This window comes from Salmo salar, chromosome ssa15, assembly GCF_905237065.1.
Source record: "Salmo salar chromosome ssa15, Ssal_v3.1, whole genome shotgun sequence".
Taxonomy (NCBI): Eukaryota; Metazoa; Chordata; class Actinopteri; order Salmoniformes; family Salmonidae; genus Salmo; species Salmo salar.
Genome location: NC_059456.1, coordinates 58,422,488 through 58,438,037, shown reverse-complemented (window position 1 = coordinate 58,438,037; position 15,550 = coordinate 58,422,488). Strand labels below are relative to the sequence as shown.

At 43.5% G+C, this 15,550-nt stretch overlaps 1 protein-coding gene across 1 annotated transcript in view; it reads right to left on the bottom strand.

The window, feature by feature from the left end:
• LOC106571830 (SAM and SH3 domain-containing protein 1-like) overlaps nt 1–15,550 on the bottom strand; it is a 337,413-nt gene that overhangs the window by 8,469 nt on the left and 313,394 nt on the right. Inside the window, 3 exon segments of the mRNA XM_045695894.1 lie at nt 5,241–5,369; nt 5,371–5,429; nt 5,467–6,351. Of these exon segments, the coding sequence (XP_045551850.1) occupies nt 5,241–5,369; nt 5,371–5,429; nt 5,467–6,351 (1,073 nt within the window).

The window sequence follows — 15,550 nt, the reverse complement described above, 5'->3', positions numbered from 1 at the left end:
TGGTATAGTGTACAGTATATACATAAGAGATGAGTAATGTAGGGTAAGTAAACATGATATAATATAAAGTGGCTTGTGATAAATTGATTACATCAATTTTACCATTATTAAAGTGGGTGGAGTTGAGTCAGTATGTTGGCAGCAGCCACTCAATGTTAGTGATGGCTGTTTAACAGTCTGATGGCCTTGAGATAGAAGCTGTTTTTCAGTCTCTCGGTCCCCGCTTTGATGCACCTGTACAGACCTCGCCTTCTGGATGATAGCAGGGTGAACAGGCAGTGGCTCGGGTGGTTGTTGTCCTTGATGATCTTTTTGGCCTTCCTGTGACATCGGGTGGTGTAAGTGTCCTGGAGGGCAGGTAGTTTGCACCCGGTGATGCGTTGTGCAGACCTCACTACCCTCTGGAGAGCCTTCCGGTTATGGGCGGAGCAGCTGCTGTACCAGGCGGTGATACAGCCCGACAGGATGCTCTCGATTATGCATCTGTAAAAGTTTGTGAGTGTTTTTTTGTGACAAGCCGAATTTCTTCAGCCTCCTGAGGTTGAAGAGGCACTGCTGCGCCTTCTTCACCACGCTGTCTGTGTGGGTGGACCATTTCAGTTTGTCTGTGATGTGTACGCCAAGGAACTTAAAATGAGGGTGCCCGTGTTTACGGATTTGGGGTTGTACCTGGTAGGCTCATTGATCATTTGTGTGAGATTGAGGGCATCTAGCGTAAGATGGCCAGGGTGTTAAGCATGTCCCAGTTTAGGTCACTTAACAGTACGAGCTCTGAAGATAGATGGGGGGCCATCAATTCACATAAGGTGTCCAGGGCACAGCTGGGGGCTGAAGGTGGTCTATAACAAGCGGCACCAGTGAGAGACTTGTTTCTGGAAAGGTGGATTTTTAGAAGTGGAAGCTCGAATTGTTTGGGCACAGACCTGGATAGTATGACAGAACTCTGCAGGCTATCTCTGCAGTAGATTGTAACTCCGCCCCCTTTGGCAGTTCTATCTTGTTGGAAGATGTTATAGTTAGGGATGGACATTTCTGGATTTTTGTTGGCCTTCCTAAGCCATGATTCAGACACGGCTAGGACATCAGGGTTGGCGGAGTGTGCTAAAGCAGTGAATAAAACAAACTTTGGGAATAGGCTTCTAATGTTAACATGTATGAAACCAAGTTTTTACGGTTACAGAAGTTAACAAATGAGAGCGCCTGGGGAATGGGAGTGGTGCTGGGGGCTGCAGGGGTTAACCTCTACATCACCAGAGGAACAGAGGGGGAGTAGGATAAGGGTACGGCTAAAGGCTACAAGAACTGGTCATCTAGTGCGTTCAGAACAGAGAGTAAAAAGAGCAGATTTCTGGGCGCGGAAGAATAGATTCAAGGCATAATGTATAGACAAGGGTATGGTAAATTGTGAGTACAGTGGTGGCAAACATTGGTATTGAGTGATGATGAGAGAGATTTTGTCTCTAGAGGCACCAGTTAAGCCAGGTGAGGTCACCGCATGCATGGGGGGTGGAACAAAAGGGCTATATTAGGCATATTGGGCAGGGCTAGGGGCTCTACAGTGAAATAAGACAATAATCACTAACCAAAACGGCAATAGACAAGGCATATTGACATTAGGGAGAGGCATGTGTAGCCGAGTGATCATAGAGTCCAATGGGTAGCACTAGATGAGTCAGTGAGCCAAATTCCGTAGTCGCTGCTATGCTAGGCAAGCTGGAGACACGGCGATTCAGACAGCTAGCGGGCCGGGGCTAGAAGATGGGCATCCGGCGACGTCGCAACGGAAGAGCCTGTTGAGACCACCGCGGACGGTTATGTTGGCAGACCAGTCTTGATGGATCGGCGGGGCTCCGTGTCGGCAGTAAAGGGTCCAGGCCAATTGGCAAAAGAGGCATTGTAGCCCAAGAATTTGGACCTATTTGTCTAGCCGAGAGATGGGCCTAGTTCGAGGCTAGCTCCAAGCTAACTGGTGCTTGCTTCGGGAAAGAGACGTTAGCCAGAAGTAGCCACTCGGATAGCAGCTAGCTAGCTGCGATGATCCGGTGTAAAGGATCAGAGCTTGCGGTAGGAATCTGGAGATGTGGTAGAGAAAAAGCAGTCCGATATGCTCTGGTTGATATCGTGCTGTGCAGACTGGCAGGAATTGACCGGGTTGAGGCTGGCTGATGTCCGAGTTAACGGTGAGGACCACTAGCAGTGGCTAACTGACTACTAGCTAGTAGCTACTTAGCTGCTAGCTCCTGAAGGGGGTTCTGGTTCTAAAGTATAAAAATAGCAGATCCGTACCACATTTGGTGAGGCGGGTTGCAGGAGAGTGTATTCAGTCCGTAGATATATAAAAAAAATATAAAAATATATATGAAATATATACAAAGAAAACGATATATACATGGGACAGGATGGGACAAGACAAAGAAACACGTCCGACTGCTACGACATCTTGGAGAGAAAGTTAATGTCTTAAAGTAATGATGGACTGTCGTTTCTCTTTGCTTATTTGAGCTGTTCTTGCCATAATATGGACTTGATCTTTTACCAAATAGGGCTATCTTCTGTATACCACCCCTACATTGTCACAACCCAACTGATTGGCTCAAATGCATTAATGTACTTTTAACAAGGCACACCTGTTAATTGAAATGCATTCTTGGTGACTACCTCATGAAGCTGGTTAAGAGAATGCCAAGGGTGTGCAAAGATAATTCGTAAAAATCCAAATAACTTCACAGATCTTCATTGTAAAGGGTTTAAACACTGTTTCCCATGCTTGTTCAATGAACCATAAACAATTAATGAACATGCACCTGTGGAACGGTCGTTAACACACTAACAGCTTACAGATGGTAGGCAATTAATGTCACAGTTATGAAAACTTAGGACACTAAAGAGGCCTTTCTACTGACTCTGAAAAACACCAAAAGAAAGATGCCCAGGGTACCTGCTCGTCTGTGTGAACATGCCTAAGGCAAGCTGCAAGGAGGCATGATGTGGCCAGGGCAATAAATTGCAATGTCTGTACTGTGAGATGCCTAAGACAGCACTACAGGGAGACAGGATGGACAGCTGATCGTCCTCGCAGTGGCAGACCATGGGTAACAACACCTGCACAGGATCGGTGCATCTGAACATCACACCAGCGGGACAGGTGCAGGATGGCAACAACAACTAGCCGAGTTACACCAGGAAAGCACAATCCCTCCATCCGTGCTCAGACTGTCCGCAATAGGCTGGACTGAGGGCTTGTAGGCCTGTTGTAAGGCAGGTCCTCACCAGACATCACCAGCAACAATGTCGCCTATGGGCACAAACCCACTGTCGCTGGACCAGACAGGACTGGCAAAAAGTGATCTTCTCTGACTAGTCGCGGTTTTGTCTCAGGTGTGATGGTCAGATTTGCGTTTATCGTCAAAGGAATGAGCAATACACCGAGGACTGTACTCTGGAGCGGGAAGAATTTGGAGGTGGAGGGTCCGTCATGGTCTGGGGCGGTGGGTCACAGCATCATTGGACTGAGCTTGTTGTCATTGCAGGCAATCTCAACGCTGTGCGTTACAGGGAAGACATCATCCTACCTCATGTGGTACCCTTCCTGCAGGCTCATCCTGACATGACCCTCCAGCATGACAATTCCACCAGCCATACTGCTGGTTCTGTATGTGATTTCCTGAAATATAGGAATGTCAGTGTTCTGCCATGGCCAGCGAAGAGCCCAGATCTCAATCCCATTGAGCACATCTGGGACCAGTTGGATCGGAGGGTGAGGGCTAGGGCCATTCCCCCCCAGAAGTGTCTGGGAACTTGCAGGTGCCTTGGTGGAAGAGTGGGGAACATTCTCACAGCAAGAACTGGCAAATCTGGCGCAGTCCATGAGGAAGAGATAAACTACAGTACTTAATGCAGCTGGTGGCCACACCAGATACTGACTGTTACTTTTGTTCAGGGACACATTATTCCATTTCTGTTAGTCACATGCCTGTGGAGCTTGTTCAGTTTATGTCTCAGTTGTTGAATCTTGTTATGTTCATACAAATATTTACACATGTTAAGTTTGCTGAAAATAAACACAGTTGACAGTGAGAGGACGTTTCTTTTTTTGCTGAGTTTATATATATTTTTGTTGGTGAGCAGCCAAACAGAACCATGGGTGGCTAATTTAGGCAAAGCAATGGTTCTTTTTGTTCCTATATTTTGTTCAAGTATGCAATTCTGATCTAAACATAAAAGAGCAGACAGAAACAACAAGACCCAGAGTTCTAGGTACAAAACAATATTACAAAACAAGACATACAGAACAAGGACAGGTAGAAAGAAAGAGGGTAGATGTCACCCCCCATCTCCCATACCTAAATATAAAATATGTTTTGATTTGTTCAACACTTTTCTGGTTACCACATGATTTCATATGTGTCATTTCATAGTTTTGATGTCTTTACTACCATTCTACAATGTAGAAAATAGTAAAAAATAAAGAAAAACCTTGAGACTCGGTGTGGTAACTCACAAGTCTAAAGTTTAGTAATCATGTTAGGTACAGTGGGGACTATTTGTAAAAGGGCTTCATACATGAAAACATAGCAATGTATTAACCTACGTGACATCAAAGAGGGCCAACCAACCTTCTGGTAGAGGATGCAGTGATGGGTACTAAAACTGTTACCCATAATAACGTGCAGTGTGCTATGATAAACTCCATCTAACGGCTTTAATGAAGTGGCAGCTGTGTTTTTATAGATGATGTGGCCATAGTCTAGGACCGATAGGAACGTCAACGGAATAATTTGCTTTCTACTATTTAGCGAGAGGCATGATATATTTCTATAGAAGAAGCACATTTTTAAAGAAGCACACAGCTTCTTAACTAAGTCATCAATATGCTTTTTAAAAGACAGCTTTTTATCTATCAAGATGCCCCAACAGATAACTCAGATTTTTCTCTCTTCTGATTGACAAATATCTAATGCCCAGATATTTGTAAGCAGGGACACGATCAATACGGACACCATCCAACAATACATATTTTTAAATTGTCAGAGTTATTTGATTCACTCTAGAGAACAAAATATACTATAATGAACATATAATGAAGCATGTTCACATCCATGTGTGTGCTGTATAACCCCCAGCTGTGACAAACTGGCCTTGTGAGAGTGAGATTTAGGATGTGGTGGATGGGTGTGTGTGTATTCTACACAGTAATAGCAGGTACATAACAATAGTAGCAGGTTGTGGGGGTAACTGACCTTGTCTGAGTAGGGTTCCTCTGTGAGGTCAATGCCCTCGGCCTCCAGTCTCTGCTCCAGCACGTTGTGGAGATCGACGGCCATCTTAACATGGGACACCTTCCTGGCCACCGTCATCTTGCCACTACCCCCCCTGGATCTGAGCCTGAGGGCAAGCCGACTCGGGCAGGTCAGACAGCCAAGGAGGGGGCACGGCCGGGGGTGTGCCTGGTTCTTCTGGTTCTAGAGAGGGGGGTGGTGGTGGAGGCAGGGGAGGCTGGAGTAGGGCTGGCTGGAGAGGGGGAGATATGGGTACTAGAGGCCTTACTGGGGAGGACTGGAGCCCTGGAACTGGGGCTGCTGATGACAGGGCTGGGGGGATGAGAGTTGGTGGTGGTGGAGGAATAGGAATGAGTTGGGGAGGAGAGGACAAGAGAGGGGTGGCACATCCCATTGGCTAGGCGTTCCTTGGACTTCTTGATTGGAACAGGAGGGGGCACTGGGGGCTTTTTGGGGTGAGTCCAGATGCTCCTCTCCCCCAGCTGGGTTTCGGGAGGGCTGGAGATCAGGTTGGGCAGGCTTTTCTGGGGCTGGGGAAGCAAGGCAATGGAACAGGGTGGTCTGAGGGGCAGCTGGGAGGGCACAGGGGGGAGGTCAGAACGTCCTTTAGGGCTCACAGCAATCCTCCCATTCTGAGCCAGTGGTGAACCCCTATCTCCATGAGCCTGGAGGCCCTTCACTGGGCTGTTGGTGCCCAACTTGGAGCCCCCATTAGCGGGCTTGGGTTCCAGGCTGTGGTCCTTCTTCTGGTCGAAGGCCTGTTCCCAGTGGAGGTCCCCCAGGGAGTGGGATCTCTTCCAGGCCTGGGGGCTGGTGGCCTCCAGTGGCCCGTCCAGGTCCTCACAGCTGAGACTGGCTGGCATGGGAGTCCGGCGGGGGCCCTTCCTCAGCCCCAGCATGCCCAAGCCCCTCAAGGTGGGCTTGAGGAAGAAGTGCTTGGTGAAGTTGACTGTGCGCTCCATCTTGCTCTGCTGCAGGGCCTCAGTGGACTGGGTCATGGGCAGGGTGGGGTAGTCTGGGGACTGGAGGCCCACAGAGGAGCGGTTGGAGCGAGATGTCTTTCTGCTCTTGCCTGAAACACAGTGAACAACATATCCCTCTTCATTCTAGAGCTGGGACCGGTTGCATAAACATATCCCGAGACTTTGACTTAAAACAGATAGCGACAGAACACTAACTGCAACCTGATACTGAGGTGTACTGTATGTATTGGATAATGGATTTCATATCACTATGGGTGCTGTGCTGTTTGTATTGCGTTTTGATTATTACTATCAGTTGTGAATGTGAAGAGGACATGTGAATCTGAAACAACCTGTTCACACAGAGCTTTACAGCAGTGACACTGAAGTGGTTCAGTCTCTATCCCACTATTTATGGCCTTAGATCAGAAGGTTGATCTGATTTAAGAGTACAGCTGGACACAGTGACATTGTGTTATCTGTCAGTAGAAAGCATGAAAACAGCACAGTTTCTCCAACTGCATGCTATAAATGCATGTCATATTGTGCATTCTACTTACACCACATGCTTATGTAGGTATGCCATACAGTACTGTAGTTGAGACAAAACTAGCCTGTGTAATGTTCAACTAGCCAGAGTAATGTGCATAACAACAAGAAAATTCTATTTTTAGTGACGATAGCCTTATAAATGCAATGCTGCACTCGCAATACAATTTCAGATGCAGAACATCAGTATAGTAAGTCTCAGAAAACACATTACAATAACAGAAGGCTAGGAGCCAACCTACCATCATGGCTTATTAGAGCAACATGACGACGTGTCGAAAAGAGCACTAGATGCCATTTTTCAAGTCTCATATAATAATGAATAGTGAAGTTACATGATACACATTTTTTATCATACATATCACACACACATCAGTAATCTGTATCTCTATTCATTTGGAGAGCAGTGAAAGATTTGTGCAGATTGAAGTCAGTCTGATGTTTTTAAAGTTGATGTGCTGTTTCAATGTGCTTGTTATTGCCAATTTTCCCTCCAAATATGTTTGATATCTGGCCCAGCTAACCACCATCCCAGGCTAGCTTCCAATCATTTGTTTAATAAAGATATTTTGGATTTCCTATCAGGGCATAAGACAGAAGTATTGACCCCAGAGTCAGATGACTGCTTTTCCAAAGAAGTCAATGCTCAAACACTCCAATACACACAACTATTCTTAAAAAGCAGACACTCAGTAATCAATCTAAATGTTGCTGATTCTTTGTGATGGTGGTAAATCAGTTGTGAAGAATGATTCATCTTTAAGAATGATCTGGCCTTAATGGCCATGCACTCTTAAAATCTCCACCCGGCACAGCCAGAAGAGGACTGGCCACCCCACGGAGCCTGGTACCTTTCTAGGTTTCTTCCTAGGTTCCTGCCTTTCTATGGAGTTTACCTAGCAACTGTGCTTCTACATTTGCATCGCTCGCTTTTTGGGGTATCTGTATAAGTACTTTGTGATGCAAAAAGGGATTTATAAAATACATTTGATTGATTGATTGATTGATTGATTGATGAGGATGCAAAGTGGATCACAGTTATGTAACAGTTATGCTCTGAAGACCATGTCCAATATACACTGAGTGTACAAAACATTAGGAACACTCCCTTTTGCCCTCAGGACAGCCTTAATTCGTAGGGGCATGGACTCTACAACGTGTCAAAATCATTCCACAGGGGTGCTGGCCCATGTTGACTCCAATGCATCCCACAGTTCTGTTAAGTTGGCTGGATGTCCTTTGGGTTGTCAACCATTCTTGACACACATGGGAAACGGTTGAGCATGAAAAAACCCAACAGCGTTGTAGTTCTTGACACACTCAAACTTGTGCACCTGGCACCTACTACCATACCCTGTTCAAAGGCACTTACATCTTTTATATTGCCCATTCACCCTCTAAATGGCACACATACACAATCCATGTCTCAATTGTCTCAAAGCTTAAAAATCCTTCTCAACCAGTCTCCTCCCTTTCATCTACAGATTGAAGTGGATTTAAAAGTGACATCATTAAGGGATCATAGCTTTCACCTGGATTCACTTGGTCAGTCTTTGTCATGGAAAGAGCAGGTGTCCTAATGTTTTGTACACTCAGTGTATATCTATGTTCATAATCGTGAATCTTGCCCAAGTGCTACAAGCAGAATGGACAGCAATTTACAATGCAATAGATAGAATGATTGTTGCACTTGATCATATTTCCGGTCACTAATTAAGATGGGACAAGACCAGAGCCTGAAGAACTAGTAGTTGATTTTTGTGTCAGAAACACAGCACATCTTTTTATAACAGACATACCCCTCTCCAGCTTCACAACAACTTTGTCAATATGACTTGACCATGATAATTGACCATCCAATGTTATACCTAGGAGTTTAATTTCCTCAACTTTCTCAATGGCCACACCCTTTATGCACAACTCCAGTTGAGGTTTAGGTCTTAGAGATACAATGATTTTAGTTTTAGGTGTATTTAAGACCAGTTTATTATGAATCACCTATTCTGATACTGACTGTAACACCTTATTTAGAATTTCAGTGAGCTCACTGGGTTTGAGTGCTGACATGTAGAGTATGGAACCGTGGTGGGGAATAAACTGAATGGTCTCAAACACATCAAACACCTTGTTTTCTATGTGTTTGATACCATTCCATTCACACCATTCCATTCATTATCATGAGCCGTCCTCCCCTCACCAGCTTCCTCTGGTGTGGAATCATCCGCATACATCATCATTCTAGCTTTGTGTAAACAAATTGAGAAGAGTAACGGCCCAAGGCAACTGCCCTGAGGGACACCGCACTGTACATATCTGATGTTAGAGAAGCTTCCATTGAAAAACAAGGTTGCAGGTAGCCTAGTGGTTAGCGCATTGGGCCAGTAACCGAAAGGTTGCTGGATTGAGTCACCGAGCTGACAAGGTAAAAAATCTGTCATTCTGCCCCTGAACAAGGCAGTTAACCCACTGTTCCCCGGTAGGCCATCATTGTAAATAAGAATTCTTAACTGACTTGCCTAGTTAAATTATGAGTTCTATTGGATAAATAACTCTCCAACCATGTGATGGCAGGTGATGTAAAGCCATATCAAGTGGATTTCTTCAATAACAATTTATGATCAATAACATCAAAGGCTGCACTGAAATCTAACAATACAGCTCCAACTATCATCTTATTATCCATTTATTTTAACTAGTCATCAGTCATCTGAGTCAGTGCAGTACAAGTTGAGTGCCCTTTTCTATGGGCATGTTGAAAGTCTTGTTCTCTGAAAAATAGCATTGTATTCGGTCAAACACAATTATCTCCATCAGTTTACTAAGAACTGGCAGCCTACTGATTGGGTGGCTGTTAGAGCCAGCAAAGGATACATTACTATTTTTATGTAGTGGAATTGCTTCCTTCCACGCCTGTGGACACACAAACTCCTTTAGGCTTTGGTTAAAGATATACTAAATAGGGGTGGCAATACAGTCTGCTACCATTCTCAATAGTTATCCATCAAGGTTGTCTATACCTGGTGGCTTATCATTATTGATGGATATAGTTTTTTCACATCTCCCAAATTCGGGCTCCTGAGTGGCGCAGCGTTCTAAGGCACTGCATCGCAGTACCTAAGGCGTCACTACAGACACCCTGGTTCAAATCCAGGCTGTATCACACCAGGCTGTGATTGGGAGTACCATAGGGTGGCACATAATTGGCCCAGCATTGTCTGGGTTTGGCTGTCATTGTAAATATGAATTTGTTCTTAACTGACTTTCCTAGTTAAATAAAGGTTGTCATTTCACTTCTGAGTTTTTCCACTTTAAATGATTGAAAGGTTATAAATGACCCATATACTTCAATGAATGATGGAGATGAATTGGATTTCCATTGTGTTTTATGTCATTTACTGTATTTTGGTTTGGTAATATAATTTCTTCTTCTTTATGTTAAGTTTAGTCAACATTTCTCAACTTATAGTATGTCAACCAATCAGCTGATTAGCCTAACTTGTTTGCCTACTCTTTTGCAAATATCTTCTAACCATACATTGTTTTCAATTCATCATTAATCCAGGGGGCTTTAATAATTTCTTAACAGGTGCATGTATAAAAAGGGTGGTTATGTTTCCACTTGACAATGCAGAACAAGGTAACAGCATTGCTTCCGTCCCTCTCCTCACCTCAACCTGTGCTTGAACCAGGGACCCTCTACACACATCGACAACAGTCACCCTCGAAAATTCGTTATAGGGCTGGGCGGAATACCGTATTTGACTATATATCGGTATTGATGCACGGACTGGTTTGGGTTTTTATTTTACCTTCTATAACAGTATTTTAATGTTTGGTTTGTTAAATGTGATACACAGTGTGTAATGTCCATTTTTATAGTTTACTCCGCTACTTGAGTCATCATTCTCTGCTCTCTCGCTCTCTCTTTCCATGCCGCTTTCCACACAGACCAAGTCTCACCACCTGTCACTCAGGGAGAACATTTGTTGTTGCTTGACCACGAGACACTTTCGTTCAGTCTGCATGGTCAATGCAGCACATGCAACAATGTTGATGACAACGATGTTGTTTCCACTTTGATCTTAATATAAATCCACAAGAGTTCTATAATTACAATATTAGTTTGTGTTTCTTACATCTGCAAACACCTAGGTTGTATTTTCTTAGCAAGTTAAGCTACATCGTGTTAGCCACTAATGCTAATCACACTAGTTAGCATGAATATGTTGGCTACATGAATAAAGAAGTAATGTAGCCAAAGACTATAGGGTCCCCTAGGAAACACTGAACATCACTTTGGTTCCTACCCTGTCACAATAACTCGTCCATGGCATTGTCATTCGTTGTCATGTCAAACAAGACTTTATTCAAAGTGCCCAACATTATTTATATTGTAACTATATAATTACAATAATCATTCTATTTCCATGATTCCAAAAGTTCACCCAGTGTTTTGATCTAAATCGTAATTGCAACATTTGGTTAAAAATAAGGCCTAGTATTTTTGCACATATCGTGGCAGTGTGGAAATGATCTCAAATGAGTGCAGGAAATGCAGAAATTGATGGAAATGCAGGAAATTATTTTAGGTTGAAGTTGAATTGAACAGTATAAAATAATCTGAATGGAGAAAGACACATTGAAATAATTTAGAATATATGTGTTGTTACCCTAGGGTCACGCACTACTCATAAAGCAAATTTAGAACTTTTATTAATCAAAAACATAAAATTACCGTCAAACACCGTCATACCGTCCAAAATTTGAGAAATACCATATGATATATTTTGGCCATATCGCCCAGCCCTAATTCATTCTCGATCGATGCAGAGCAAGGGAAACAACTACTTCAAGGTCTCAGAGCGAGTGACGTCACCGATTGAAACGCTACTAGCGCACCTCTAACTAGCTGGCCACTTCACACCGGTTACACATGTCAACTATAAGACATTAATCATTTTAAAAATACTTCCAGTGAAGCATCTGGATTCACGTCGTCACCAGGGGTGGGCAACTCCAGTCCTCCAGGGCCTGATTGGTGTCACACCTTTTCTCCATCCCTAATCAAATTGCATTCTAAACTGAAAATCATGATTAGGTGATTATTGGAGTCAGGTGTGTTAGCTGCGGCTGGGGAAAACTGTGTCACCAATCAGGCCCTCGAGGACTGGAATTGCCCACCCACCCCTGGTTCAGACCAACATAGATTTTTTACATCTTCAACAAAACAGTCATGAGAAAACATTTTGTATGAAATTCCTTTAGGGCCAAATTTTGGCACTTTGAATTTCCTTGTTATTGACACAATGTTATGGCCACTACAAACAATGGGAACTGCTTTTGCTTTGGAGCAACACTCTGGGTTGGTAAGATTAAGGGATGTACTGTATAAAGTCATAATGTACAGTACCAGTCAAAAGTTTGAACACACCTACTCATTCAAGGGTTTTTCTTTACTTTTACTATTTTCTACATTGTAGAATAATAGTGAAGACATCAAAACTATGAAATAACAAATATGGAATCATGTAGTAATCAATATATACTTTATACTTTAGATTCTTCAAAGTTCCCACCCTTTGCCTTGTTGAAGCTTTGCACACTCTTGGCATTCTCTCAACCAGCTTCACGAGGAATGCTTTTACAACAGTCTTGATGGAGTTCCCACATATGCTGAGCACTTGTTGGCTGTTTTTCCTTCACTCTGCGGTCCAACTCATCCAAAACCATCTCAATTGGGTTGAGGCCGGGTGATTGTGGAGGCCAGGTCATCTGATGCAGCACTCCATCACTCTCCTTGGTCAAATAACCCTTACACAGCCTGGAGGTGTGTTTTGGGTCATTGTCCTGTTGAAAAACAAATGATAGTCCCACTAAGCGCAAACCAGATGGGATGGCATATCGCTGCAGAATGCTGTGGTAGCCATGCTGGTTAGGTGTGCCTTGAATTCTAAATAAATCACAGACAGTGTCACCAGCAAAGCACCCCCTACACCATCACACCTTTTCCGCCATGTTTCACAGTGGGAACCACACATGCAGAGATCATCCATTCACCTACTCTGCATCTTACAAAGACATGGCGTTCGTAACCAAAAATCGCAAATTTGGACTCATCAGACCAAAGGACAGATTTCCACTGTTCTAAGGTCAATTGCGTTTGTTTCTTGGCCCATGCAAGTCTCTTCTTCTTATTGGTGTCCTTTAGTAATTGTTTCTCTGCAGCAATTTGACAATGAAAGGCTGATTCATGCAGTCTCCTCTGAATAGTTGATGTTGAGATGTGTCTGTTACTTGAACTCTGTGAAGCATTTATTTGGGCTGCAATTTCTGAGGCTGGTAACTCTAATGTACTTATCCTCTGCAGCAGAGGTAACTCTGGGTCTTCCATTCCTGTGGCGTTCCTCATGAGAGCCAGTTTCATCGTAGCGCTGGATGATTTTTGCGACTGCACTTGAAGAAACGTTCAAAGTTCTTGAAATGCTCCGTATTGACTGACCTTCATGTCTTAAAGTAATGATGGACTGTCGTTTCTCTTTGCTTATTTGAGCTGTTCTTGCCATAATATGGACTTGGTCTTTTACCAAATAGGGCTATCTTCTGTATACCACCCCTACCTTGTCACAACACAACTGATTGGCTCAAACGCATTAAGAAGGGAAGAAATTCCACAAATTAACTTTTAACAAGGCACACTTGTTAATTGAAATACATTCCAGGTGGCTACCTCATGAAGCTGGTTGAGAGAATGCCAAGAGTGTGCAAAGCTGTCAACAAGGCAAAGGATTGCTGCTTTGAAGAATCTCAAATATAAAATATATTTGTATTTGTTTAACACTTTTTTTTGGTTACTACATGATTCCATATGTGTTATTTCATAGTTTTGATGTCTTCACTATTATTCTACAATGCAGAAAATAGTAAAAATAAAGAAAAGCCCTGAAATGAGTTGGTGTGTCCAAACTACGTAGGAGGATGGTTGAGAGAGTTATGGCTGTAGTAGAGAATGTATGAAGCAGAATAGTGCAGATTGGTTTGGCAGGGTGACCGTATAGAGACAAAGTAAAATAAATTTATTAAAATGCAGAATGTACACTGAATGTTATGCAGCTAATGGCGAGTGTTAACGACTGAGATGGAGAAATGTGAGACACAAAGAAAGAAGGAAGAGACATGAAATAAAGCAAGCAGGTCGGAGTAACTTCCATCACAGAAGTGGTTTATTCCACAACTCAAATCTCTACTGTGGCAGATTGCACATCTTTCAGATCCCTTACAACACACACACACATAGAACAGAACAGAGAGCAATCATAGAGAGAGAACCCACTGGGCAAAAACTGGTTGAATCAACATTGTTTCCAAGTTATTTCAACAAAGAAATTCAATGTAATGACATGAATAAATGTGGAAAACTGATTGGATTTGCAAAAAGTAATCAACGTGAGGGAGTTTTTTTTTACCTAACTTTTAACCTACATCCAGTGACATGGTGATATTTTTTGTTGATTTCACGTTGAATTCACTTTATTTGACAACTCAAAACTACATGTAGAAATGAAGTCTGTGCCCAGTGGGACGTCAATTATTTAAGCTATGATTGAAGCTAAAACACAGAACTCAACAGTAGTGGGAAAGCAAAGCACAGTCATGTTTCATTTTTTACTTTTATTCTTCCCAATTTCGTGACATCCAATTGGTAGTTACAGTCTTGTCCCATCGCTGCAACTCCCGTACGGACTCGGGAGAGGCGAAGGCCGAGAGCCATGCGTCCTCTGAAACACGACCCTGCCAAGCCCCACTGCTTCTTGACACTGCTCGCTTAACCCGGAAGCCAGCCGCACCAATGTATCGGAGGTAACTCCGTACAACTGGCGACCAGAGTCAGCTTGCAGGTGCCCGGCCCGCCACAAGGAGCCGCTAGAGCGCGATGGGACAAGGAAATCCCGGCAGGCCAAACCCTCCCCTAACCCTGACAACACTGGGCCAAATGTGCGCCGCCTCATGGGTTTCTCAGTCACGGCCGGCTGTGACACAGCCTGGGATCAAACCTGGGGCTGTTGTGACACCTCAAGCACTGCGATGGAGTGCGCACAGTCTTTTTAAAGGGGAGTTTGAGTAGTCTTAACTATACACAAAATGTTCTCAGAAATATAAATCTGAAATACACTTCCATAATCAGATAATAATGTATCTGCTTTTTTATATATCCACTATCATTAAAAAATATTTCCATCTAATATTTTTTGGGGTTGTTCAGGCACGTACGATCTTTGTGCAACATTGTTACTATGAAACAAAGCACAAGATAAGTTACAGAAATGTTTTCAAGTGACTTGAAATGGCATGGAGAAGAGAGAATGAGCCGGGATTGGGAGAATGGATACAGAGCCATAACACAGCAAATAATTGGGCAGTGACTTTTACAAGGTTAGATATTTACAAGTTCTCAGTTTCTACAGTAATACCTCTCAAAATAAATACTCCCTCATGGTGTCATGATTGGTTTGGTCTCCCAGCAACCACTCAACCTCCTGAGGCGAAAGTGGAGGAGTAAGAGGAGAAGGAGGGGTTCGCTGTCCATTGTGAGATTAGAGCAACATGGGCACTAGGCTCGAGTTGGACAGAGCAGTTCTGTGCATTTGAGATGTGGGGTGTTGTTCCCTTTATGCATAGGGCCCCATTGTAGGGTAAACTAGCGATATGGGCTTGGGGGTTAGGTCCTTGTCCCTTATGATAGGGCTTCTGCAGTGAAGGCAG